General features: G+C 39.9%; 1 protein-coding gene across 14 annotated transcripts in view; it reads right to left on the bottom strand.

Moving 5' to 3' along the window:
- Positions 1 to 27,478, bottom strand: part of GBF1 (golgi brefeldin A resistant guanine nucleotide exchange factor 1) — a 164,136-nt gene that overhangs the window by 48,110 nt on the left and 88,548 nt on the right. For 5 of the 14 annotated variants that reach the window (XM_075610680.1, XM_075610685.1, XM_075610681.1 and 2 more), the window contains 11 exons: positions 26,391 to 26,509; positions 24,661 to 24,769; positions 22,570 to 22,630; positions 18,660 to 18,714; positions 10,895 to 10,969; positions 8,668 to 8,703; positions 7,000 to 7,159; positions 5,536 to 5,768; positions 4,311 to 4,479; positions 3,500 to 3,711; positions 856 to 954 (listed from right to left, as the gene is read on the bottom strand). In XM_075610680.1, the coding sequence (XP_075466795.1) occupies positions 856 to 954; positions 3,500 to 3,711; positions 4,311 to 4,479; positions 5,536 to 5,768; positions 7,000 to 7,159; positions 8,668 to 8,703; positions 10,895 to 10,969; positions 18,660 to 18,714; positions 22,570 to 22,630; positions 24,661 to 24,769; positions 26,391 to 26,509 (1,328 nt within the window). Of the gene's footprint in view, positions 1 to 855; positions 955 to 3,499; positions 3,712 to 4,310; positions 4,480 to 5,535; positions 5,769 to 6,999; positions 7,160 to 8,667; positions 8,704 to 10,870; positions 10,970 to 18,659; positions 18,715 to 22,569; positions 22,631 to 24,660; positions 24,770 to 26,390; positions 26,510 to 27,478 lie in introns of all 14 variants that reach the window. The other 9 variants (XM_075610684.1, XM_075610690.1, XM_075610691.1 and 6 more) reach the window with 4 other exon arrangements.

Here is a 27,478-nt window from a genome sequence, read left to right as displayed (position 1 = left end):
AATTTGTAAAGATCATTATTGCCTGGTAATGCATCACTTGCCCATCAGACAGGAAAGGGGTTCATTGAATTGTTTTGTTATTTTTCTAGATTTGGTAACATTATTCACCCTTATATTTATATATCCCTTGCGCTGCGTAATCTTGGGCCTAGTTATTCTTGGGAATTCCCCCAGGGTTTGCCATCTGGTATTGCAATAAATACAACGCCTGATAAGAAAGCAGATTTCAATACTAGGGCCAGAATTAAAGCCCACATTTCCTAAGCAGTTTACAAAGGCAGTTCTGCCGCTGAAAGGCCCCTTAAAGCCCCAACAAAGTATCACATAGCAAAAACACACACAGTACATAGCTCCCCAAAGCTTCTGAGAAACATCTATCAATAAAACAAATCATTCTCTTTGGGGTTTGTAATTGCTGCCTTTCCTTGATGAAAATAATTTGGTGTACATCAATGTAGCCCCCTTGTATTCTGAACAAGAGACCCATTTGGTATAGACCAGGTGTAGTAAACTCCTGTCCTCACGAGCTACCAACAGGTCAGGTTTTAAGGATATCCCTGCTTCAGCACAGATGGCGCAATCAGTGGCTCAGTCGAAGACTGCACCACCTGTGCTGAAGCAGGGATATCCTGAAAGCATGACCAGTTGGTGGCCCTTGAGGAAAGGAGTTTGCTACCCGTGGTATAGACGTTTCATTTAATGGAACTATGAAATCAATTATTTTAATTTTGCTGCACTAAAAAGTTTTACAACCGGCAATGGAGACCGAATGTTGTAATTGTGTAGAATTTATCCAAGGGCACTTTCTCCCACTATGTAAATTTAATGCGAAAACTGCAGGAAAGAAGCACTTACCTCAAACTGAAACTTTAAATGTTCCCTCATACTCTCAAACAGAAGAAAACATGCCCGGAGGGAACCTGCATACAAATTTAATCGCTCGACACTCAGCAGCTGAGGGTACAATACAAAACTGTAGTTATTATGGCAAGTCTACTCAAAATAAATGAGGTAAAGGAACGAAACAGCCTTAAAAGCAAGAAAGAAAGGTCAGAGCTGTATGTCAGAAGCGCCTATCATCAATTAAGGTAGGGGTGCTCAACTCCAGTCCTCAAGACCCCCCACAACAGGTCAGGTTAAGGATATCCCTGCTTCAGCACAGGTTGCTCAATCAGTGGCTCAGTCTTTGGCTCTGACTGAGCCACATGTGCTGAAGCAGGGAAATCCTTAAAACTAGTCTTGAGGACTGGAGTTGAGCCCCAATTAATTAAGCTACGATACATTGCAGAATATTTGGAGACGTGGTTACATGAGCTTTCCATTAGGTAACTTCAGAATGAATAAAGGGGTCAATATATGTTCTATTCTGGGCTAATGTCACCAGGTAATACGAATACTGATGAATAACAGCAGATCCCTATCTGATGGCATCGCTACCAGAAAGAAGATCCAGTGAATCATAATCTATTTTCACTGTGCAGTGACAGAATACAAAAATGTGATTCAACTTCACACAGATCAGCACATGTGATACAGGCAATCCATCCAACGGTGTAGATTTATACACCGATTCTGACCCCACCATAAAATTAACATTAAACATTGCTGAATAACATCTGTGCTGCTTGCCTTGGTTGGCAAAAAGTGTGACTCAATTTAGACAATGTTTAAGATCCTTAGCTATTGTAGACCCCTTTAGAAGAGAACAGACTGAACAGATTATAGTAATGAATATTGAAAAACTGAAATATTGTAAAACGGTATGACTAAGAATGGGTTGACTGATAAAGACACTAACAAAATGTTGAATAACTCTTAAGTCTTAAAATAACAAAACTTTTATAGATGTTTCATATGGCCTTGCTAGTATTTTATAACTTATGATGTGCCTGTGTCTGTTTTTTTTTTAGCCCCGCCAGAGAGGAGGACAAAGATCTCCCTCAATGTTTCTTAGCCAGGGTCACAAGTAACTCAATGGTGCCTTTGCCATGGATGCTCAACTCCAGTCGTCAAGCCCCCCCACCCAACAGGTCAGGTTTTCAGGATATCCCAGCTTCAGCACAGGTGGCTCAGTCGAAGACTGACGCAGGGATTGCTGAAGCAGGGGACTTATTCAGCCACCTGTGCTGAAGCACGGATATCCTGAAAATCTGACCTGTTTGGGGGGGGGGGGGGCTTCACGACTGGAGTTTAGCACCCTTGCCTTAGCCCAATTGGAAGGGCACCCCATTACAAACTACACAATTACGACTGCTCTACTCTACTACAATTACGACAGAGTAACTTTAACATCACTTTCCAAGTAGTTTTATAGGAAATTGCAAACCTTCCCTATTATACTAGATAAGACGGTGATGAATTGTATGTGTGTTTATTTAGACACACGCACACACATTCAGGGACCATTTAACACCTTAATATACAGCATGCGGCCGTGCGTTCCTATGCGGACGCGCGTGCACGTGCCGCATGCTTTTCCTGTATATAGTGCCGGAAGCTGCAGGTAATGTATATGTGTGTATGTGTGTGTATGTGTGAGTATATGTGAGTATATGTGTGCATGGGTTGTGTGAGTGAAAGTAAGTCCTAGATAAGATTTTTTTAAAGAAAAAAAACTTTAATAAATATTTTTTTTTTACTTCTGCAATTATTTACACACGCACACGCACACGCGCACACACACACACACACACACACACACACACACACACACACACACACACACACACACACACACACACACACACACACACACACACACACACACACACACACACACACACACACACACACACCCACACACCCACACACCCACACACCCACACATCCACACATCCACACACACACACACACACACACACACACACACACACACACACACACACACACACACACACACACACACACACACACACACATCCATACAAACACACATCCACGCATACATACATACACACATACATTTGAGCGCAGGCAGTGGCGCGAAAAGATGATTTTCCTCATCTTCGCCACTGTCTGTCGGCTCCCCTCTCCCTGCCGTGCGCGCGCAGCCCTTGTATAGAAATGCTGACTGACGTCAGCCAACTAAAAATCCGCGCGCACGGCGTAGCACGCTCCCGGCACTATAGAACGTGCCTAAGTCATAAATTGCATACTGCACAGGGGGAGGGATAAGCTTCAGTCTCAGATACATTCCAGGATGCACTGTTTTTAAGTAAAAAAAAAAACTTTCTTGCTTTATTCATTGTAACTTCCCCTGAAGAAGAGATCAGTGTATCTCGAAAACTCGCACAAATTAAATCATTTTGTTAGCCACAGAACGGTATCGTCTATTCATTTTTTATTATTAAGCTCAGCTAACATGGTACAGATACCTCTACATACATACATATATATATATGTGTATATATATATGTGTGTATATATATATATATATATATTTATTTATTTATTTTTTTAGTTACTTATGGTAAATGAAGGTTGAAAATCTGTGGTTTACCTGAAACAAATGCCGGCTTAGTTCATCCTTCACGAGCCCCAGAAGTGAGGCATAGTTTGCAATAGGTGCAGACTCCAGAGCTACAGTGATCAGCTGCAACCCCATGTGTATCATCACTTCCGAGTTATGGCGGTCGTGGGGATTGGTTAGAGAAATAAGGAAGCGGAAAAGCTCGCGGATACACGGCAGCCCATATGGAACCAACACTGTTCCTTGGGAAAAGAAAATTTGATTGCCAACTTGTAAAGACGAGTCCTCCATTTATATAGTGCAGTCTTACTTGATAAATGTTAAACAGTTTAACTTTAACAGCAAATATAAGTAAATAGTTAGCATGACCAACACAAAACCGGACTGCGTTTCACGAAATAGTTTGGAAAGTTTTTACATCTGTAATGAAGATTTGCTGACCGGAAAATGTCCTGATTTTTTAAGTGAATGACCACAGCTTAATATATTGTGCCAGCACCTTATTGTCTTTGACAAATTACCATCTAACTGGAACTCAATGCACCAAAAAAGTAGAATGTGAACATATCGGGATAGGAGTGCCAAGACTGTAATATATATTCCACTGTTATATATTCTAAGTGTTATTACCTTTTTAATATCACTGAGTTAAACAGAGGATTGTAAGTAAAAGTTAATGTAACACATAATCTGACATATTTAAATCAGACATCTTTAATTCACAAGGGGAACACATTTTTAAAAGGCAGTTTATTCATCCAAAACTATAACATTCCTCTTCATGGACTGCACAAGAGACTACCCGTGACTGCCACTGTGCCTGAGATGTCCCCTTGTTTACCTTCTTTCTGGGAAGATTGAGTAAACCTCACACCCCGTGGATTGACATAATCCATATCATGAACCGAGGCAGAGTCTGAATGTTCTGCCATCAAGGAGTTATCTTCCAGGACCTCTGGGATGGATTCAACGGAGGCAGACTGAGTCTTTCTTCTGATCAATGCTTCATTCTTCAAACAAGATGCAGGATACAAACAAACAGAGAATTAGTTATAAAAAGCAATGTTTTTTGATATACAGTTAGTAGCTTTGAGGAGTCTACCTAAGAATATTGTGATTGCTTTAAAGAGGTCTGATTATATGATTAATTGTGTAAAGTGTACCAACCACAAAACACAATGGAAAACATGGTTTCAAAGTTTCATTAAAAGGTACATTACAGAAAGTGTGATCCTACCATTGTTGCTCATAAGGTTGTATCCTGTACGCTTACCAAAGGAACAAAATATAAACATGCAGTGTAAGACTTAAAATGTTTGTGTATATCAATGATCGGTACTACACATATAAATGTGCCATATTTGTAACTAGCAAATGCAGAGTCCCCATAAAGCAATGTCATCTATTTAACCTTAACATCCCATCGAACCATTTAGTGGAACAATTATCACTTGATATACAACGACATCCGGTTTTCAAAAAACAATATTTAGCTTGACTTGCAGCCACTGCATGAGGTATTGTGAAAACATCCAATTGCTCTCCAAGGTAAAAAAAAAAACAACCTTACAAACGCCAAAAAAGGCTCAAATCAACCAAGAGAAATTTCTTTCTGCCACCATTTAGTTACGGGTTCTTTTCTATAGTAATCTTTAATTTCTCATTTATAAATTGATTGCAATTCCTAATTTACTGCAAAAAAAAAAAAAGAGAGAGATACAGGCATCTTGTGAGCTCGAAAACTCTAATTTTGGATGTTTAAATGCATTAAAAAGTGAAACTTTCATCGTGCTTCATATTGTCCCTTGGTCTAGTTTTGCTCTGAAGTCGCATCTTTCATTACCTTAGTGCTCTGCCATTTAATCTGGGATTTTCTAAATAAAATAGAATTTTAAAGGAGAATTAACCACTATGTGCAATATGTATAAACAGATCTTTTGTTAATTAAACTCAAACATTTCCATTTCTTTCCTTCCAGTTTCAGTTAATAATAAAAGCATTTCAGCTGAAGTATAGGTTAGCAGACATCTGACATCTCAACATACAAGTGTCATTCAAGGGCATACCTGGTGATAGTCCTGGTTCTGCTGCTCTGAAAGACATAGATCCCCTGTGGGATGAAGGGCAGAAGTGGCAGCGGCAGAGCTTGTGTGATCTAAATCGGAAAGGTCTTCTTTGGATGTAGCCTGCGAGGACAGCTCTAGGCCACTGTCAGTGGTAGGGCTGACCAAAGATAATGTTACTTCTGAGACCGGAGAGGTAGCGTCGGGAGAGGAAGCATCAATAAAAGGAACTCCACCTGTAGTCGGCAAAATGAGTGTCAATATAAAACAGCTTGTTTGTGTAAATCATACTTCCAACCTGTGTAGCTGCATTAATAATTAGTACTTTTTCTTCATAGACGGTTCACACAAAAGGTTAACTCTTTTGCCGTGTCAACTTTTACAATGTGTATTGTATCATGTCTCTCCCTTTTACTTTTTATTTTATTTGCAGTGTCCATGATTAGTGCTCCAAAAGCATAAAATAATAATAATAAAACAGTTTTACTTTAACAAATATACTTCAAGTTACCTTTGCAAGGCAGAAGGTGCAGACAACATAAGCTTTGCTTTTACCGCTGTGTACCCCTTGATACCATAACTTTGCACATCACTGCTACGTCCCTTTGTGTAGAGATGGGAAAACTTTGCCAAAGTTAGATTACGCTGCGGAAATAGCGTTTTCCCAATGGACAAACTTATGTGAATTTGTCGAAAAAGGTTTGCTTTACCCTTCTTTAAAAAAAATAATTGTTTTAAAAGCACCTGCATGCAATTTCACCTTTCGCCACTAGAGCGTAGACACCTGTCCACAAAAAGGAGCATAACTGAAAAATATGGTAATTTAAATAATTTGTATATCTAAATTAGCATATTTCCCAGGGATCTCAGGTGTGGTCCTTTTCGTGCACAGGTGTCTCCCACGTGTTGTTTCAGTGTGTGTTTGGGGTGGTATATACAGCACTTGGGACTTCAGTTTAGGTCTCCCTCCTTCCCCCCCCCCTCCAACTATGAGATCAATTTTTTACGAACTGTTTCTTTTCAAAACAAATGAAATAATATTTATTGTTGTAGATGGAAGTTTAATTCCTAAGAATGTAAAAGTAATGTCTACTCAGGTTTCCATTTCTCCTGCAGTGTAAGCACGGGTTGTTAAGGGATAATGGGGAAAGACAGGGTTGCAGACTTCAGAAGAAAAAAGTGGTAGTGCGCAGCTAATAACTAGTGTCAACAGAAGAAAAAAGTGGTAGTGCGCAGCTAATAACTAGTGTCAACAGAAGAAAAAAGTGGTAGTGCGCAGCTAATAACTAGTGTCAACAGAAGAAAAAAGTGGTAGTGCACAGCTAATAACTAGTTTTGTTTTTTGTAGGGTTGCAGACTTGTCTGAGACATGCAGATGCACCAGAGGTGGTATTTTTATATACTGTACATTTCTCAGTTAAAAGCTACAGAATGATGCCGCCTGCCATTAGAAACAAGAAGACCTACCTGTCATGCTTGTGGTCAGTGAGGTGCCGTTAGTGACCGGTTGCTGTGAGGAAGGATCGCTGCCACCCATTGCCTTGGTTGCGTGACGTAGGGCCCTTGGTGATCTCTTCTGTTTCTTCCATTTTGAGGAGTCGCTCATCCCTCCTGCTCTCATTTTCAGCTGCAGAGAGGACACAGTGTTCAAATAATAAAATGCTCCCAAAGACAAATATGTTGCGTATTAAACAGTCAGTAGTAACTTTTTATTTAGAATTGGTGCTTTGGTCAGCCATTCTTCATGGCCTCCTATATGTAACTGTATTACTTCCTGGTAAAATATTTTATAAATAAATAAATATTGTCAGATCCAAGTGAAGTAATACTGCAGGGTATCTAATGCATTTTTATGCCCTAAAAACCTATGTGTAAGTCTTTGGGGGTTACCAATCCCCAGTCTTATTATTATAATATTAAATACACCTTATTGAACAGCACATTTATTATTTTAATATTTCGCATAGGTCAAATAATTGAAATACAGCCAGTAAAAAACTAACCTCTCAAAATTGAGTTGGGATAAAAATGTGGATCTTGCCGATTAAAGAGGTCAGATTTGCGTTTGCTCTTTGATTGTGTGGGATTAATATGAATAATGAGCTTGGTGTACTTAGAATGGGTAGAGCAGCCATTTCCCTTGGATTTGTATATTGGTTTTCAGATATTGTAAACATATTCACATAAGGTAACAACATCTAACATGTTCAAATCTGTTGCACAATTCAAGGTATGTTTAATAGCTTTTCAGATTTAAACCCAATTGCAAATGCCGGTGAATACAAATCTATGGTCAAAGGTTCCAATGTAACAGAAAAATGAGAGATGAGGTTAACAGTTCTGTAAATTCAAACAAAGCTACAATTACAGAGCCCCCCAGTTATAAATGTAGGACATGATTTTCAGGACTCAGGATCAATATGATGAAAAAAAGTCAAAAAGAAATTAAAAGTTTAAGCATATTTAGACATATTAATACACAATACATGATCATTTTAACACAATCACATTTTATTCATCTGCTCCTGAGAGGAAGGAAAGAGAAGGAAGAAAACCTGCTAAACCCAACATAGACCAATCAGCAATAACTGGCAACGCTCACGATAAATAACTAGATATGAATGGTCATCAAAAGCTAAACATTTAATGCACATCATTTTTTTGTAGGAGTATGCAGCGGTCCCCCAAAGCCCATTTCTCATTGGAACAATAGAAGCTTATGTAATTCTGAAATTTATTACAGAGAAAAAGAATAACTGACAGTATAGCGAACCGTTGTAAAATGTACTAAACATGGGCATCTAGCTACAGGACTTTGTTTCCTGGTCACATGACAAATACACTGCAAGCAGAGCACATCATTATATATTCTTGTTCTCTGCAATCATATAACAACTCCTTGGCAGACTGGATGCGGAGAACTCTTTTCTTTCCATCTTAAAAGGAGCTCCCTCAGAGCAAGTAAGACACTGTACAAATAAGTGGTATAGTGAGATCATGGTCTATATGCTCCTTGAAGGACAGGCACAGTGATGCAAGTAAAATTCATGTTGTCAGAAAATTTCACAAGAGTTTACAAAGTCCAGAGAGATTGTATTAAAGGAGGGAAGAGAGGGGATTTACAAGCCTCCTTACCTGAACTCGTTTGTTTTTCCAAAAGATATTGTAAGCCTCCAAAAAAAATGGCATGGGCCATAATTAGTAACTCAGGCAATGAAACTACATTCTTAACATTCGGAGTGCAGACAAGGGACTGGTTGGCACACCAAGACGTGAAGGTTAAAACACCACAACATGCACACTGGAAGGAAGTCTGAGTCTAAATGTACTCCATATTACAGAGTCAAAGGACTACCCTGTTCTACGCACTCCCCAAGCTAACAATCATTTCAACCAGGCTTCCTATAAGAAATGTGAGCTGACGTTGATTTGCCTCGTTTGCCCACCTGCCCTCCCCCCCACTCCCCCTACACATTTCATATTGCAGTAGATCTCACTAATGCTTGTCCCTCCAAGTTAACTAGAAAGGAATTGATGTGTAAGGTTGGGGTAAAGCTTGTGACTGCATTTATGAACATTTTATGCTTCAGCTGCCCTCTAAACTATAGAAACATCTAGCAAAATACAGGTCACCATTTCCAAATCAGTATTTAACATAAAGCCCATATTACGATACCTTCTAGCGCCTAAAGACACATTTGGACCCATGGACTTGAATGGGCCATATAGTGCCAGAAAGGGTCTCATCAATTTAATACAGCTTAGTGAATATGGGCGCTATATATTATATATATATATATATCAAGAACTAGCATTATTGTATTTTTATCACAAATATTTTTTCAACTGGAAACTAGCAAAAAGCATACTTTTGCATCTGTAAAAGTGCCTGTTTTATCTAAGGAAGCTAGCAAAAATAAATGGTCTTTTCCAAAACCCTTTAATGTGCAACAACATAAAATTAAAGTAAGATGAGACTGGTTTATAAGTACAAAAAAAGACAGTTTGTACTTATAAAAGAACATCAAAACCGTGGCAAAGAAGTGTGTTTGTTATTTATTGATCTGTTTGGTCCTGATTTCTCTTTTTCCACTTCAACAATTACAGTGCAATTTAATTAAAGGAGGCCAACATATTTGATGTGTTCCTCTGAACCAGTGATATACTGTACTAAGAAAACCAATATCAACACAAACTATCAAATCAAAACTAAACTGCTCTTGTACACAATACTATAAGAATTATAGCACTTTTGTCAAAACATTGGTGAACAGGAAGACACACAGAGCCATATTTACCAAGTGATGCTATACTACAAGACGCCTTCTGGCCCGGGAAGACACTTTTATGATCCTCCTGTTCTTTTTATATTGTCAAGCAAACAATATCAAAAATGTATTTATTCGCACTAAGATACAGTGTACATTTACATCTTTTGTTGGCATTTCAACATCTACAGCTTCCAATGTGTGTCAACATGCAGATTTGGTGCAGATTTGGTGCAATTGCGGCTTTCTTAAACAATCTAATGTGCAATATAAAATTCAGCAGGACGGGCACATGTTTATGGAGGCATGTGTCATCCACCATAAACTGGTGGAAATTTCAACATAAAAAATGGTAAAAAAATAAAAATAAAAAAAAAAGTCACGAAACGGTAAATAAAGCCTGATTTGGTTAGTTGAAAGGTGAATACACATACAGTAGTTGATATCATTATTATTATTTTTCATTTTTTTTAAACCTTCTAAAAGTCTCTAGTTGGCAACAAATAGTGCAGAGGGGTCTCCCAGGCTTTTTGCGAATCCAAAAGGATTTAACCTTTTGTTAAACTACACTTAGAAACAAGGATGTTTTCTCATTTAACTGATTACAGCAGTGGTTTCCAACCTTTTTTTGGTTAAGGAACCCTATATGACATTCTGAGGAACCCCAACCCTCTCTAATAGCGTGTCTAAGATCAGATGCATTTTAAATTCTTCTGCATTTGGTACAATTTTAAAACGACCTGAAAATTACAGGGAACCTTTTAGAGATACCCGGGGGACCCAAGGGTTCATAGGAACCCTGGTTGAGAAACACTGGATTACAGATTAACTTCCGTATTCCAAATGTAAGACTGAACATGTAACCTGCTACTCATTAGCTTCCACGTCCCAAGTGCAAGACACAAAACACGGCAAAGCCCTTGCTTCATGCATCCACCCAAAAGCCATGCTACACGTTAGAAACCAGTGGGGAGGGAAGGAATGGCGAGAAAGCAGACAAGCTACACAACAAAAACATTTCCTGTGTCTTTGTTGCACACTAGAAGGATAAGGAGGAATGGGAGAGACACCTTGAGGCTCTTAAAAAGAAGTACCCTCTCTAACTGGTTCAGGTTTTTGGGCTGTTCACCACTATTAAGCTCCAGTTTGCAGAGTAGACATGACGATATCTGCAGAAAACAGGTAAATGTATGATTTAAACAAAGCAAAACAAAATAAAGGGCGACATCCACGGGTAATACAGAGGAGAATATGCCCCAGACAACACTGCACTTGGCACAAAAATGAAACAAAATGTAAAAGACGCATGAAAACGATCTTACGCACAAACTTCCATGGGGTGCATGTCTGCAGATTTTTCATCATTAGTTATATTTATATACAGTACAGTTGTTCCCATAGACCTGTTAAATTAGGTATGCAATTTCTGTGTAGAGTTTTCACTGCACTCTTTCCACAGACTACATTTCTCTTACAGATCAATATAAACGTATTGCACAGGTTTAAAATAAAATTTAAAGGGTTTTTTGTTTGCACCACAAAAAAGGCACACCAAAATTGAAAAACAATCCAGTTAATTGAAATGCTTTAAAAAAATATGTAAGTGGTACAAAAAGCTGAAAAATACAGAAATAAAAGTTATAATTGCTACTTTTTTTCCTGTCGTTACAATCGTCCCAAAAAATAATCTCCATTCCACAAGGAGCGCGTGTAATGTTGCTCACTTTAGAGAGTTTGAGATCTACATACTACTTATTTTTTTAGCCTTCAAAGTACGCTATATTCCCATGAAACCCTGGAATCTAGGCGTTTAGACAAGTCCTCGTGACCTCATTTTCAGAGTTATTCTTGTGTAAACACCAAGAATTTATGATTCTCTCACCTTGCCTCAAGTATTTTAGCACCCACAACCACACAAATCTATGAACATTCAAAGAAACAGCTACTATATGAAATGTTTGTATCAACTGCACTGTAGCATGGTGTAACTAATTAAAGATCCCTCTTCTTTAAAATAATAAAAAGGTCCACAGGAATGAAAGTAGCAAGTTTTGTAATTTAATTTGCTGGTAAATCATTTTACAGTAGTTGAACTATATATTGACTCTTTCCAGATCTGTCTTTATACAAGACTTTTATAGTATGGGAGTACAAGAACACAAGATCAGTTTCCGTTATGTACAAGTCCATAGCTTTAGCAGCATAGGACCCAAGTAATAGAAACACAGCACAGCCTTCAGAGTAGACAAGCAAAGTATCCATGTATAAAACGTTATGAACTTCAAGCAGCATTTCCTCTTGCCCGCCTATTTTTAGTGGTCTTTTTATTTAATTTTGTAAATGTAGTTCTTCATTCCATTTACGCCAATGCAATTATCTAAGCTGCCGATCGATCCATTCTCTCATGATCTAGTACTACACAACTGATATATCTATATAAAGATATAGAAAAGAGAAAGTGCACGCTCCTAGAATAATAATGTCAGGATATTTAATTTAACTTAATAAGAATCTGCATACTTCACACTCGTAAACGCAACTAGGTAATGGGCATGTATGAGTAAAAGTCAAACGTTTTATTCATACATGCCCATGACCTAGCGGCGTCTGAGAGTGTGATGTGTGCAGATTCAGATTAAGTTAAATATCCTTTTTTGACATGGACCCCTGTAAGCTTATGTTTGCTGCACACACAAACAAACACACACACACACACACACAAACAAACACACACACACACACACAGTGGTCGACAAATCACCAAAAAATCTACTCGCCTAACAAAAAAATCTACTCGCCACCTAGTACCACACGTGTGCTGCTTGGGCCAATAGGAGCTCGCCACGATGTTAAATCCACTCGCCCAGGGCGTGCAAATGTATAGGTTTGTCGAACACTGTGTATATATATATCTACAAAAACACAGAAAAAACAGGCGCACTCATAGCGTAAAATTGTATAACAATAAATTTATGGAATAAGGGATAAAAATACACACACAAACAGAGCTGAATAAAATGCATTTTTGAGTACAACTCAGCCCGTTCAGACGCAGGAACCCAAAGAGGAGGACTTCGGTGTGATGTCCGCGGTGTGTCTTGCCACAATAGCCCCTCTAGGTCCTGGCAGGGACCGAAAGCCACGAGGGACGCCGCCTTCCCCTTGCTCCGGCGCTACACAGAGCATACACTGAATCAAATCTCGCGTGAGCTCGATGACATCAGCGAGGTTTCAGCCGGAGTTCACAGTGTAAACAGGAACTTGAATGTCTGAATGGCTGGTAGCAAAATGCTAGCAACGCAGCAAAAGTGCAATATATGCAGATGAGTGTCAGTATAAAATATACAAACTGGACAGTAGGCTCCACAGCAATCTCTACGCGTTTCGTCTCGAACGAGACTTCATCTCCTGATGAAACGCGTAGAGATTGCTGTGGAGCCTACTGTCCAGTTTGTATATTTTATACTGACACTCATCTGCATATATTGCGCTTTTGCTGCGTTGCTAGCATTTTGCTACCAGCCATTCAGACATTCAAGTTCCTGTTTACACTGTGAACTCTCTCCGGCTGAAACCTCGCTGATGTCATCGAGCTCACGCGAGATTTGATTCAGTGTATGCTCTGTGTAGCGCCGGAGCAAGGGGAAGGCGGCGTCCCTCGTGGCTTTCGGTCCCTGCTGGGACATAGAGGGGCTATTGTGGCAAGACACACCGCGGACATCACACCGAAGTCCTCCTCTTTGGGTTCCTGCGTCTGAACGGGCTGAGTTGTACTCAAAAATGCATTTTATTCAGCTCTGTTTGTGTGTGTATTTTTATCCCTTATTCCATAAATTTATTGTTATACAATTTTACGCTATAAGTGCGCCTGTTTTTTCTGTGTTTTTGTAGATATCCTCAAGGAAGTGGTGTTCCCTTCATTCGGGCTGCAGAGACTCTTTTGGATAGCAATTGGAATATCTTGGGATTTGTATATATTTTTTATATATATTTTTCTGGACATTTTCTTCTTTTTTTTATGTATTTTTTATGCATTTTATTAGTTTAATACATTATTTTTTATTCTATCCGCTGTGTTTAGCATAGGTTTTTTATTCTTATCTTTATTATTTTTACTTTTATTTATTTTTACAATCACCTTTTATTTTTATAGAGACATTATATAGTGATAGGTTGGCGCTAATATTTTTTCTCTTGATATATATATATATATATATATATATATATATATATATATATATATATATATATATATATATATATCTGTACGGTGTTAGCCGAGCTTTAATAATAAAAAATGAATAGACGATACCGTTCTGTGGCTAACAAAATACTTTGATTTGTGCGAGCTTTCGAGATACACTGATCTCTTCTTTCGGCGATGTTACAATGAATAAAGCATGCAAGAGTTTTACTTACAAACAGTGCATCTTGGAATGTTATCTGTGACTGAATCCTATCCCTTCCCCCCTGTGTAGTATGCGATTCATGACTTCAGGTGTTAAATAGTCCCTGAATGTTAGCGATGTAAGAGTGTGTGTGTATGTCGGTAAATATAAATTTATAAAGCGCCCACAGTGTATACAGGGCTTTACAAAAGGTGTGTGTGGAGTGGGAGTGTATATCAATGGTGTGGGTAGGTGTGGAAATGTAAGAGGGTGTTGCATTACTAAAGGTGTGTGTAGATACTATGTGGTCCCTAATGGTATATAGGGATGGAATTACATGGAGTATTTGTATGTGTAAGAGACAGCTGTGTGTGCATACATATAGCGCAGTATGTTTAGACATGGTCTTTAGCACTCATGGGAAGAGAGTTCCCTTGTGTCAGTAGTGACGCATGAAACTGCGGTCTCGGTTTAGGCCACCGCTAAGTGTCCCGTACAGTTGCACAACCACAAATAATACAAACATTGACAGTCACCAACAGCAGAACTGCACTGTTAACATCTCAGACTATACATCAGATCAAGCAGAGTCCTCAGTATTAACAAATGGTCTCACATTCTGCCCTACCAAGCCCATGGACAAGATTGAGCTGTGCAGTAACCTTGAAGAGTTCTTCAGAAGCCTGCGTCTTAAGGAGTTCTTCCATGACACAACCAAGATTATGCCAACACTGCAGAAGGAGGGCCGCTACACATGAGCAGAAGAAGCAATCCAACTGGATCCCACAAACTGGGCGCAATCCCAAACTGGACCGGTACTTCAAAAGCTATAGACAGAGCCAAATCCACCATCCTGGACAAAGCAAGGAAACAAACGTATAATCTGACACTGATCGAGAGGAGAGCCATAGAATTGCTAAAGGCCAACCACAACATAACAATCAAACCTGCAGACAAGGGAGGAGTAGTGGTCATAATGAACACCACAGACAACTCTCTGATGCAAAGTATTACACCAAACAGCAGGAAGATCCAACAAACAAAATACATGAGAACTCAACAGGATCATTAAAACACTCCGATCCACACAAGAGAACAAATTCTGGACCAGAAACCAGCTAACCCAAACCTGGTACATTCTACATGCTCCCTAAAATTCACAAAGAGGGTAACCCTGGGCGCTCTATTATCTCTGGATCTGGCACACTGGCTGAAAATATTTCTGGCTGGGTGGAAGGCATTCTAAAACCACTTGTCAGGAACACACCATGCTATATCCAGGACACCACCGACCTGCTAAACAAATTTAATGTCATTGGCCCCCTCCCAACAGGAACACTACTAGCAACCATGGATGTAGAATCACTTTACACAAACATCCCCCACAAATATGGGATTTCAGCCTGCAGATACGTTCTGGGACCATAGTAGCCACTCACAGAGTGACTAAATGCATCACATTTATTCTGAACCATAACTACTTCACATTTGGAAATGACACATACCTCCAGACAACCGGGAGCGCTGTGGGCACTCGCATGCTGCCACAGTATGCCAATCTGTTCTGCGCAAAACTGGAAAGTGACTTTCTTTCCACCTGTCACTTGAAACCCCTTACATGCTTTCGGTACATCGATGACATCCTCCTGATTTGGACCTCTGATGAACAGGACCTCCTACAGTTCCATGACAACTTCAATACGTTCCACCCGACCATCAACCTCAAATTCACCCATTCCCCAGACGAAGTATATTTCCTAGACACCACCGTTACTATAAAGAACAACCAACTACAGACTTCTGTATACCGCAACCCTACAGACAGAGCCAGCTATTTGAGGGATAACAGCTTCCACCCGACACACACTAAGCATGAAACCATCTACAGTCAAGCCATACGATACAACTGGATATGCTCCAACATAGCAGACAGAGGCCAGCGGATTACAGCCTTGAGATCAGATTTCATAAACCGTGGATATAACCACAGAATTGTAGACCAGCAAATCCACAAAGCCACCAGAATACCAAGAAGTGATCTCCTTGAATACAGACAGAAAGAGAAAAAAGTGACAGGGTACCTTTGGTGGTCACATATAACCCACACCTAGAAGCCCTACGCAAGATCGCCAGGGAACTACAACCCATTCTCCAGGAAGATACAAGACTGCAACAGGTATTCCCTGAAACACCCTTATTATCATACAGACAACCTCAATCTCAACAAAATGATGATGAGGCGTAAAATATTGAACAGTACAACTGAATGCGGGACAAGACTATGCAAGATGCAAAACCTGCGCAATGCTCCACACAGCAGGCACAATACAAATACCACACAGGAATCTGGAGTACAAAACCTGAGGAAGGTTCACCTGTTCCTCTTGCAATGTCGTGTACCTCATGTGCATTAAATGCCCAGGGGGCTACAACTACATAGGGGAGACGGGACAGGGGCTAAACAAGAGAATTAATCTGCATCGCCACAGCATAACACGCGGAACAAGAGACAGTCCTGTCGGCAAACATTTCTCAAAGGTAATCTTAGAACACCGAAAGAAAGACGGCTGCATGAATACAAATTTATGCAACTGTTCGGGACACTTAGCGGTGGCCTAAACCGAGACCGCAGTTTCATGAGTCACTACTGACACAAGAGAACTCTCTTCCCATGAGTGCTAAAGGCCATGTCTATACATACTGCGCTATAAGTATACACACACAGTTCTCTTACACATACAATTACTCCACGTAATTTCATCCCTACATACGAATAGGGACCACATAGTATCTACACACAGTTTTAGTAATGCAACACCCTCTTAAATTTCCACACATACCCACACCATTGATATACACTCCCACTTCACACACCTTTTGTAAAGCGCTGTATACACTGTGGGCGCTGTATAAATTTATATTTACATGCACACACACACACACACACATTCTTACATTACTAACATTCAGGGACTATTTAACACCTGAAGTCATAAATCGCATACTACACGGGGGGAGGGATAGGTTTCAGTCATAGATAACATTCCAAGATGCACTGTTTTAAAGTAAAACTCTTGCATGCTTTATTTCATTGTAACATCGCCGGAAAAAGAGATTAGTGTGTGATAGTTTGGGTGTGGGTATATATTGGTGGTTTTGGTCACCTTGGTTATGAGCACTCCCTTGAGAAAGGTCCTGTTGTTAGGACCGAAACGTCGGTTTTAAATACATCGTTTTGGACTTTACCATGAGTGCTGTCTCTTTTCTTGCTGCGTGGTCCTGGATCTCTTGGTCTGCCTGGTAAGGAACTCTGTTATATATATATACACACACACACACACACACACACACACACACACACACACACACACACACACACACATATATATATACATACACACACATATATATATATATATACACACATATATATATATATATACACACACACACACACACACACCACATAGGATTTTAAATGAAATACTGCTTTCACTTCTGGAATTGCTTGCAAGACTAACATTTCACAGTCAAACTCAAGAGGACCTCAAAAGAATGGAAGAACCAAAATGCTTCAGTGAATGAGGATTTCTTAAAATATTCCTCAGTGTCACCTCAGGAATATCCCAGCAGTGACATCCAGTAAACACTTCTGTTCTATTGGGAAACCTTGTCCATGCGGCAATCAGTACTCTTCAAATGAAACAAATCTGAAAAAAATTGGAGGCTTAACAAATCGATCTCTGATTTTAGAAGTGTGATGTGAAGATGAGCTTTCATATTTCTGAACTTGTTCAGCGAGTATCAGAACTATCTCAAATTCCAACATCGAGAGAAAAGAACGAAGAACTTGTGCGGGGGGGGGGGGAGATGTTGCGTTTCTAGAAAGTTTGCCAATTTATGATGAGGTTGAGAAAAAAAAAATCAATAAACAATATGTGGAATATTTTGCCTTTGGTTACAGTTTAACTGCTGGCAGATAGCTGAGGTGTTTAGAATACCAGTAGTATTTAATATTCACTACTTATAATACAAGTGTAATTGCAATATATACTGTATGTTTATATAGTTGAATAGTCTATTAGATCGCACGTTCCATGCATCCCTCTAGAAAACCACACTCCTCAAGACTGATTTTCAAAATAGGGCTTTCCCCTAAATAATATAATATCCAGCTAATTTTCACCACTCGCAGAATGTTGAACAGTGTATCAATGAGCACTATATTCACTGTTCGGGGTAGTGAAACAAAACCGTATTCATTGGAGACAAATAATGGATAACTAAGAGCAGAATCTGGACAAGTGGAGATAATAAAGGAAGTTGTTGATTGGTGCTAGGAAATGTAAAAAAAAACTATAGGATGTGAGGGGATAGTCTCGCATATTCCATTTACAGTACTTTTAAGCATGGGAAACAGTGCAAGCTGGATCAGCAGGTTAAAAGTAAAAAAAAATTGCACGATACGTACCTTTTTCATGTTTGTTCCTAGGTAACTTTTAGCCTCCTCCTTAAATTGGGGTAATCTGAAATAGAAAGAACAATGACATTTAAGAGTTATTCTTCCCCTTTTCAGATATTGTACATTCAAGTAGGAAAATCTGCGAAGGTAATCAAGTACTTTAATAGCCAGACTTCATATAAAGATGTGATGAACATATTTTGCCGTCCAGATCTAAAGCGACGGTCTCACAATATCGTTGCTAGGTTTATAGAGATTTAACGCGATGGAAAAGAGAAGTTTGTAAAAACAGTAGTTTTCACTTATTTTACCTCTGTAAAAACTGCCTCATAGCTTCTGCAATACTGTAGGTTACTGTACTTTGATCTGAACACGTGTGTATGAACTGTGCAATACATCTGTTCACATCTATGTTATCAGAGTGTACTTGGTAAAGACAGAGAATCCCTACACCGCAATACCAGTTTCATCATAATAAATCAAGACTTATTTATGTTGAAATATTGGGTTTCAACAACAAATAGCCTAAGCAATCCAAGCTACCTGTATATACCATCACTGCAATTCTTCATTTGAGCATTTTTCAGAAAGTAAAATACTAGTCTTATTTTAGTGCATCCTTCCTCCGTGCTAATTAAAAAGGTAACGAAGAAAAACAAACACAAAACAGGAATATCAGATTCTGCTGGTGTCAGTCTGGCATTTTGCGCCGGTAAGAACGCCACTTAAATTATGAGTTGGAGCTTGTGGTCGTGACACAGAGATAATTGAGTTTTGAAGGTCAGTGTTTTGCAGTTGCAATTTAGAAATTTTCACCTGCCTGATTTGTAATCCAACGACATACCATTAAAGCAAAAAAAAAAAAAAAAAAATTTGAATGCCAAATCTAAATGCTTTTCAGTTCATCATCATCTGGCACGCTGAAGCCATACATAATAAGACATGTATGGAGCAATATAGGTGGTTATTTTATTTTCATCAAGGTTCCTAAATATAAGCAGCATTTCACTTAAAAAATATAAAAGCAATAAGCATACAGCTCTAAGATACATACAGGATACCAGACATACAAGTGTAAGAACAGCACATATCTTAGCACTTAAGCCAAGGGTTCTCAACTCCAGCCCTCATGGCTCTTCCAGTCAGGTGTTCAGGATATCCCAGCTTCAGCACAGGTGGCTCAATCGGACCAGCCACTGATTGAGCCAACTGTGCTGAAGCTGGGATATCCTTAAAACCTGACCTGCGGTGGGGTCCTGAGGACCAGAGTTGAGAACCTCTAACTTAAAGGATGAAAGAAGTGGGTAAGCATGTGTAGGTGGTTAGCAGCTGTTACAATTAGTGATGTTTTCTGAGCTATTAAAATGCTTCCTTAAAATGTTGGGAATTTAGATTAATTTAAATTGGTGATGTAGTATATATACCCCAATTACAGACCAAAAAGGGACTGGAGTAGGCCAACCCGGGGAAATCTTAACTAGGATTTTCACCTTTAAATTTTACAGGTCAACCTAAAATGCAGACTATGTAACTATGGTTAGTTAGCTGGGTCACTCAAGATCCCACTTTGGTTAACAAATATTTAGAGACCTACACACAGCAACGCAAATTTCTCTGTTTCTCCATGTATATCACGAATATCGAACCTGCGAAGCCTAAACACAGAAGTGTGTTTCAAAGACCCTGTCCCTATTCGATGAACCAAAAACTACACATGGCTTTCAATTAGTCTTTTTTTCATTGAGATCACAATTCATTTGTGCACTGTGGAAATCTCAAAGCCATTTTCTGTTTTTGAGACATACATTTTCTGGGGGTCCTCTTATACTGTATCATGAGTGTCTAAAAACGGCTTTGTAACTCAGGTGTGCTCACCACAACTATGCACTTGCTGTTGCATCATTTCAATGGTGTTGTTGATAATGGAGCACAGCCAGAAAACTGCCCAAAATTGAGCGAGCAAGATGAAAGAATCCAGGGCAACTCATATATAAGAGTCAATTTATTGCAAGCTCAGCAATAGATGGTTGGAAACACACCTACGCGTTTCGTGTCTGAGCACTTTATCAAGGTGTTGTTGATAAAGTGCTCAGACACGAAACGCGTACGTGCGTTTCCAACCATCTATTGCTGAGCTTGCAATAAATTGATTCTTATACATGAGTTGCCCTGGATTCTTTCATCTTGCTGGCTCAATTTTGGGCAGTTTTCTGGCTGTGCTCCATTATCATCTACACCATTGAATCTTCTCCACTATGGATTGCTGGATTGTCCTTGCAGCTGAAAGGTAATGTGCTATAGTCCCTTATATTACCTTGCTACATATTACATTTGATATTGTTACACCAGTTTGGGCAGATGTTAGTGTGTCTCATGTTGTGGTTGTCAGGTGGACACCGCTAGACACATATCCCTCTCTGGCACAGATATATGTGAAATTGGACAGCTGTAAGGAACCAGGGGACACGTCCCCTGCGGCGTGTGTCCCCCCATACCTGGACGAATGCCCGCAGCGGCCGCCCCCGCATTGCCTTGTCGGGCCTCCACTCTCGGCAGCTGTGCGCCACTGCCTTCTCCTCCTGCAGCGAGGCGCGCCACCGCACTTCCGTGTCGTGCGCGCGCAGGTCTTACAGGGCGCGCGCGCGCACCCAGCCTTCTATGTCCCTACCCTGTACTCCTGGCCCCACCCCCCGCTCATCGTGGAACGCTCCGCCTATCGGTCCAGCCACACACCTGGCTTCCTCCTCCTCTTTGCCCCTGAGCCCATCCATGAGGCAACCCAGACACACCTCCATTCCTTCCCTGCTCTCCATTGGTCTGCCTACCTTTATTACCCCAGTCCTTCCTCTTCTTCCTCGCTCTGCATAGCTTCTAGTAGCCCTGTGTTTGGAGTACTGTGCTTGACTCTCTGCTCTCTTCTAGTTCGTGTTGCTGTTTCGGCTCTTCTGCGTACCCTCTCTGGATCTGGACCCCGGCTTCCCTCTGACTACGTGTACCTCTCTGACACTTGGGCTTGGCTACGGACTACAACTTTGCTGCTTTCTCCCTCCCTCGACCCTTGGCTTACGGACTCACTACTCGGACCTCTGGCGCCACGAACTCGGCAAGTACTTAACCTTTCTTCTCTCACCAGACCAGGCAACGCTCCCTACCACACTCTGGACATGCCCTCATTGCTGTGGATGCGTGGTACACTACCTTCCCACCTCAGTACTGGGGACTGGTCTGGTCTGCGGGAAGCACAGCGTTACAACAGTCTAAACAGTACTCGGATATATATTTAAAGAAGAAACAAATTTGTTTATAGAGCCACGTGTGGTTTTGAGCACCATTCTCTACACTACATGCTTGTTGCATCATTTCCTCAATTAATATTGAGCCTCTATACCTTCCCTTACAAAAAACAGTAGAAATTGTATATTCTACAATCATTTTTATTGCAGTTAGACTACCAGCTCTAAATCTGCAAAACATCACCTAAATCATGAAACTACTAACAAATATTAAAGAATGTGTTTGCCATATTCTCAATCTAATATGTGATGCTTAATGCAACATTTTTACAACACAATTTCTATTCAACTACTAAAATAGTTTTTTCTTCAATTTATCTTTAATACAGTTTTTTGTGCATTCCTTTCTCCCTAAAAGTTCTCTTTGCTGTAAGGAAGTTATGTCTAATTTGACCTTTAGAAGCACAACTCCCAATATTCATAGTTCATATACTTCAGATCACCCACCAACCCCTGAATTAGAATTTAGTAGCATATGCTCAGTGCCTTACAATAACTGTTTTTGTCCACTCTTAAAGAAGGCAGATGACTGCACATTTTGCCCTGCAGACCCCAAAGAAATGTAGAATATGCCAGTCCTCAGGGGGCCGTGTCAGCAAGGCACAGGCAAACACAAGAGGGTTTACCTTGAGAAGAGCAGCTGCACCATGTCGACAAGAGTGTGCTCTGCAGATTTTCTCAATAACTCTGCGAAGACAAAAACAAATAACACAGGTGTCATTACGCTGTGTGATATTATCAAGAGGCTTCTGCAAGCGGACTCCCCTACAGTCCTTGTTTACAGAGGATTACGGCAAATTTATTAAAACCAGCCCGAGTCCTCCCCCCTTGCACTCATTGTATAGGAGGCTGGGAGACACCAGATGGTGCTATAGAGCTGAAACAATGAAGTGGAAATGGCCCAATAAAGGAAGAACCCTTTCGGAAAAGCCGAAAGAGGTGATGCTAGATTTTATTTAAAATCTCCCAATGTTCTCCCAATGAATATTTATCGTCTGAGGTCCACTGATGTTTATTAGAGAAGAACCTAATTCATTGTATAGGGCGACTCGGGTATTTGTAAACACTAAAAATATGAACACGTCAGAGAAATGTACAACCGTTTTTCAAAGAAGACCCAGAAGGTTACTTAGGCTGCGTCCATAGTGGTTGCTTCGGCGCGAGTGATGTCGCAAACCAAGGGAGGCCAATGCGCATGTGCATAGTGCGCGGCGAGGCGACCAGTACTTTGCGCTCCAAACTTGTTTGAATTTGCCGTGTGATGGCCGGTTCGCCCAATGAGGGTGAACCAGCTCTGTAACGTCACGGACACCCCCCCCCACCACGCCTCCCCGTCGCCTCTGTCTGCAGGACAGAAATCTCTCCTGCTTGAGGCAAGCGTGACGCCGCGCCAACGTGCATGCTTACACTATGTCAGAGGCCTTAGTGTGGTCATGGCAGTACAATTAAAAATCTAATGTTGATGTAATCCAGATACAAACTTCCTCTCCTATGGAACACAGGAGCAAGGTGGAAAATGTATGCTAGGGCAATGTTTTGCCGAGGAATACTCCAGTATGTCCCCCAAACATGTTGCATTTGGCTTGAGTGGCACAAGACCAAATAACTCCCACTTATTTTCAACATGCCACATCTAAGGTTGCCACATTTAAGTTTTGATAACACGGGACGCCGAAATTCAGTATGAAAGTGTGACGTCATAATGAGTTAATGACTGACCTTCAGAAACACAATACAAAATATTACCTGCATAGTTTGCATTCCACCTCGTCATCCAGCTTCCCTTTCTTAAAAAAATCCAGCTGTTTAGAATAATGGTCGCTAAATGTACTCTTACGTTTCGGCATATTTATTAATTAAAAGGGTAAACAATGTTTGTGGACAAAAACAAAGCAATATATTAACAGACAACACCGCTGAATGTTAACACTAGTCTATTTGCATTGACAAGTGATGAATGATTTGCAAATGTTTCGAGCTGAATGGTATCTCCCGCCTGACCGCTGTATTGTTTGGTTTTTATCATCTCTGCTCTTGATGGGCGGGGAAATACGCACACTGAGTAACGCCTATAGGGGTGGGGGTCATGGTATGAGTTATTAACAACAGATTTATTTCATATAATGCTTTTCTTCCAATGGTACTAAAAGCGCTTCACAATGACAGTATAGTGCCCGGTACGCAGCACATAGTCCCTGCCCAAATGAGTTTACAATCTATGATTTTGGTTCCTAAGGCACAGGGAGATAACGTGACTTGCCCAAGGTCACAAGGAGCCGATACCGGGAATTAAACCAGGTTTCCCTGATTCAAACTCGGCGTAATTTTTTACAGAGTCAGTGTCTTTACATACTGAGCCGCTCCTTCTCCCACAGTGGCATAACTATTATTTTAATCATTTAATAAGGTGACATCTATCGGAAAAGTTAACTATTACACTCAAGTAAAAATCTATTACGTTTTTATGACTGTTCATTACAGTAATTTTAAGTTCAGGCATTTCAGGCCAAGGCGCTAAAATACGGGACAATTATGCGTCCGACAGACCTTTCAGGGACAATGGGACCAGTCAGTGAAATAAGGGGAAATCCCGGTTATACGGGACGTCTGGCAACCCTAGACACATCATCTTGTGACACATTCTAGGACTTCCCCATTTACAGATAAGGACCCCCAAACAAGGCCATCCCACCACAAAGCATCCATGGAAGACTTACCGCTCAACCTCATTTCAAAGCAAATGCGGAAACAGGACTGCATGATTTCACACACCGACTCATTGGTTAAATGAGCTCCGACCGGGGTGAGGAGCAAGGTCCGCAACACCTAAAAATAAATGCATTATAAAGAATTGCAACAATAATGGATATTTATCATTAGAATTTAGAAGATGTATTAACGGTTTTAGATTTGAATGTTTTTTTATATCAAGAACATTTGCTGATTGAATTAATAATCTATTTATGTATACATGTATACATTGTTTTACAATAACTCAAATATTTAAAATAATAAAAAAAAGGCATTAGGCCAAAGAAATTAAATGTTATTTACACTTGTATAAATGTAAAAACACATCTTTTTTTTCAGTTTGTTTATTCATTTTTGGTCATTTTCGATCGTTGAACTTGGGGGAAAAAAATACACATTAAACAAAGAAAAATAAAGTTAATGAAATAAAGCAGCAATTTCAGCTACTCATTTACTTTTTACAGGATTCAAACCAAGGAATTCTTCAGAGCTAATCCGAAAAAATTATTAGCTCTAGGGACCCCTGCCCAAGATAGTTACTGGCGATGTTGCAAGTTTCAAAACTCCCTCCAGGGGAAACAAAATGGCCACCTAATCTTACAGGCCCCTCGGAAGCTGCATCATCATCATTTGTGGCTATCTTTTGGATGGCCATTTTCTCAGTTTCTCAAGTGCCAGGGAGGTCCCGGAGCAGAAATGATGCCGTTCAGCTCCGAAGCACATACGATTTTCAGCTCAGGGGGAACCCTCCACTTCCCGAGATAATTACCGGTGAAGTTACCGGTTTTAGATCTCTTACAAGGGAAATACAATGGCTGCCAAATATCAGGCCAATAGGAAGCTGCAACATTATCGGTTGTGGCTTCCTATTGGCTGCCCATTTAAATCCTCTTTAAAAACCAGGAAGTAATACCGGTAACTTGTCCAGTAAGTAAAATATTGTGCTTCAGCTCTGGAATACCTTTCTCCATCCCCCCAAGTAGTAAGGGTAAATTGCTCTATTAATTTAGTTAAATGTTAACAATTTGTTCAAATGTTTTTTTTATTTTGCCATTTTAAAGGAAGATCTGCACCACATTTTCCAGACTAACCAGAATGATTTCTGAATGTGAAACCACCATGATATAAAATCAGCACTACACATACGGTTTCCATACTTCATTTCAATGTTCTCTTGTTTCCACAGGTATAGTCTATGCTTTCTCAAATCTAACCAGTCGCCAAAAGCAAAAACTAAACCAGACATGAAAGAAAAGACATTACGGGGGAGGAGTGGATTTAGAGCTTACTGATGATATTCTGATTAGAAGAGTCAAACCGTTCACAATAGAAAATAGATAGCCCTATTTTTCTTTCTACTTTCCATTAACCTGATGAAGCAGACCATATTCTGCACTGCCGGTTCTCTGCCCCACTCCCCCATAGGACGTTTCCTGATGCAGACTTTGTGAGAGCCCTGCATAGCAAATGCCTGAAATCAATTAATTGAAGCTTTTCATTATCTTTTATTTGAAAAAGCTTTTACTTCAGGTACATGAGCCCCCTGTTTAAAAATAACATTAGGCGCAAAGCTCCTGCAGAGTCAAAACATGGCCCGTGTCTCCGTGTAACAGGATACAAAGGGCTTAAGCAATTCACCTAATTGCCCCCTGCATAAGGACAAGGGGATGCAGCCTCTCTCTCTCTCTCGGGTTACCTGCAGGATTTTCATCAAGACAACCTCGTCGCTCGCTGGGTCCGTGCCCACAAAACGGGCATGTGTGACTGCATCTGCCATGTTTTCAATTCCTTCGGCTGTACCTTCATGGTTTGGATCTAGGATGAAATTTTTTTAAATAAAAATACGATGCAACTACCGTCTCAACCCTACATACTGATTTGTCGCAATGACTGGGTTAATATTTGTACAGTAACACTTTAGGCAAAGTCCCTTGTTTTGATCTGCAATTATTATTTCACCAACAACAAAAATGACATGATTCATAACTGTAAAGTAATAAGAACACTTGGTGAACGCATGTTTTGTGCAGTTCTTATATCTGGGCCACAATATAGAATGCAAATGGTACAAAAATAAAACACATATAGAGATTTCCAAGAGATTTCATATAAAAATCGGTCGACGAAAGAATGTCTGCAGTATCTTAAAAACTTGTATAATTTAACCCTTGTTTGCTACTGTAAATAATTGCTATTTCTTAAATAACTCAAAAATAAAATACAGTACTTTTGCACCCTTCATGAATTTAATTTTAATTACACCATATTCTGCTCTTCGAACTTAGATTTTCACTGCTTGAGTGATCAGTTAGATGCAAAATAATGAAGGTCTACGAGAAGTCTTTTACATTTGTTATTGACCTGTGTGCTATCCCCTGTGCACATCAAAAGCGTTCATTACAGACAGGACCTACAGTATGTAACTTGTTGCTAAAAGCAATGTTGTCGTAAAAATGGAGCATAGAAGAGTAACAAAATGAACGCGCCTTTGTGCGCCAATGTGTTAAAAAGATTTGGATGTGTTGTGCAGTGTGTGCGTCAATTGTTTTCCAAATCAGTGGTGCACATATGTAAACGATATGTATACCAGCAGGCTCCATTTGCGAGTCATAAATGCGTCAAAATTGTCCTTCGATTTATTCTTGTCGTAAAGGACAAATGCAAGTAGACGCAAACAATTCTTGATGCATTCACATGTATGAACTTGAAGGACACACCATACACATAAGAAAACGTGTGCCAAACGTAGGAACATGAATAATGACGCCACACATATGCCTCCAT

Source organism: Ascaphus truei, chromosome 8, assembly GCF_040206685.1.
Source record: "Ascaphus truei isolate aAscTru1 chromosome 8, aAscTru1.hap1, whole genome shotgun sequence".
NCBI lineage: Eukaryota > Metazoa > Chordata > Amphibia > Anura > Ascaphidae > Ascaphus > Ascaphus truei.
Note: the sequence above shows the minus strand (reverse complement) of the source record. Positions and strands in the feature narration are given on the sequence as shown.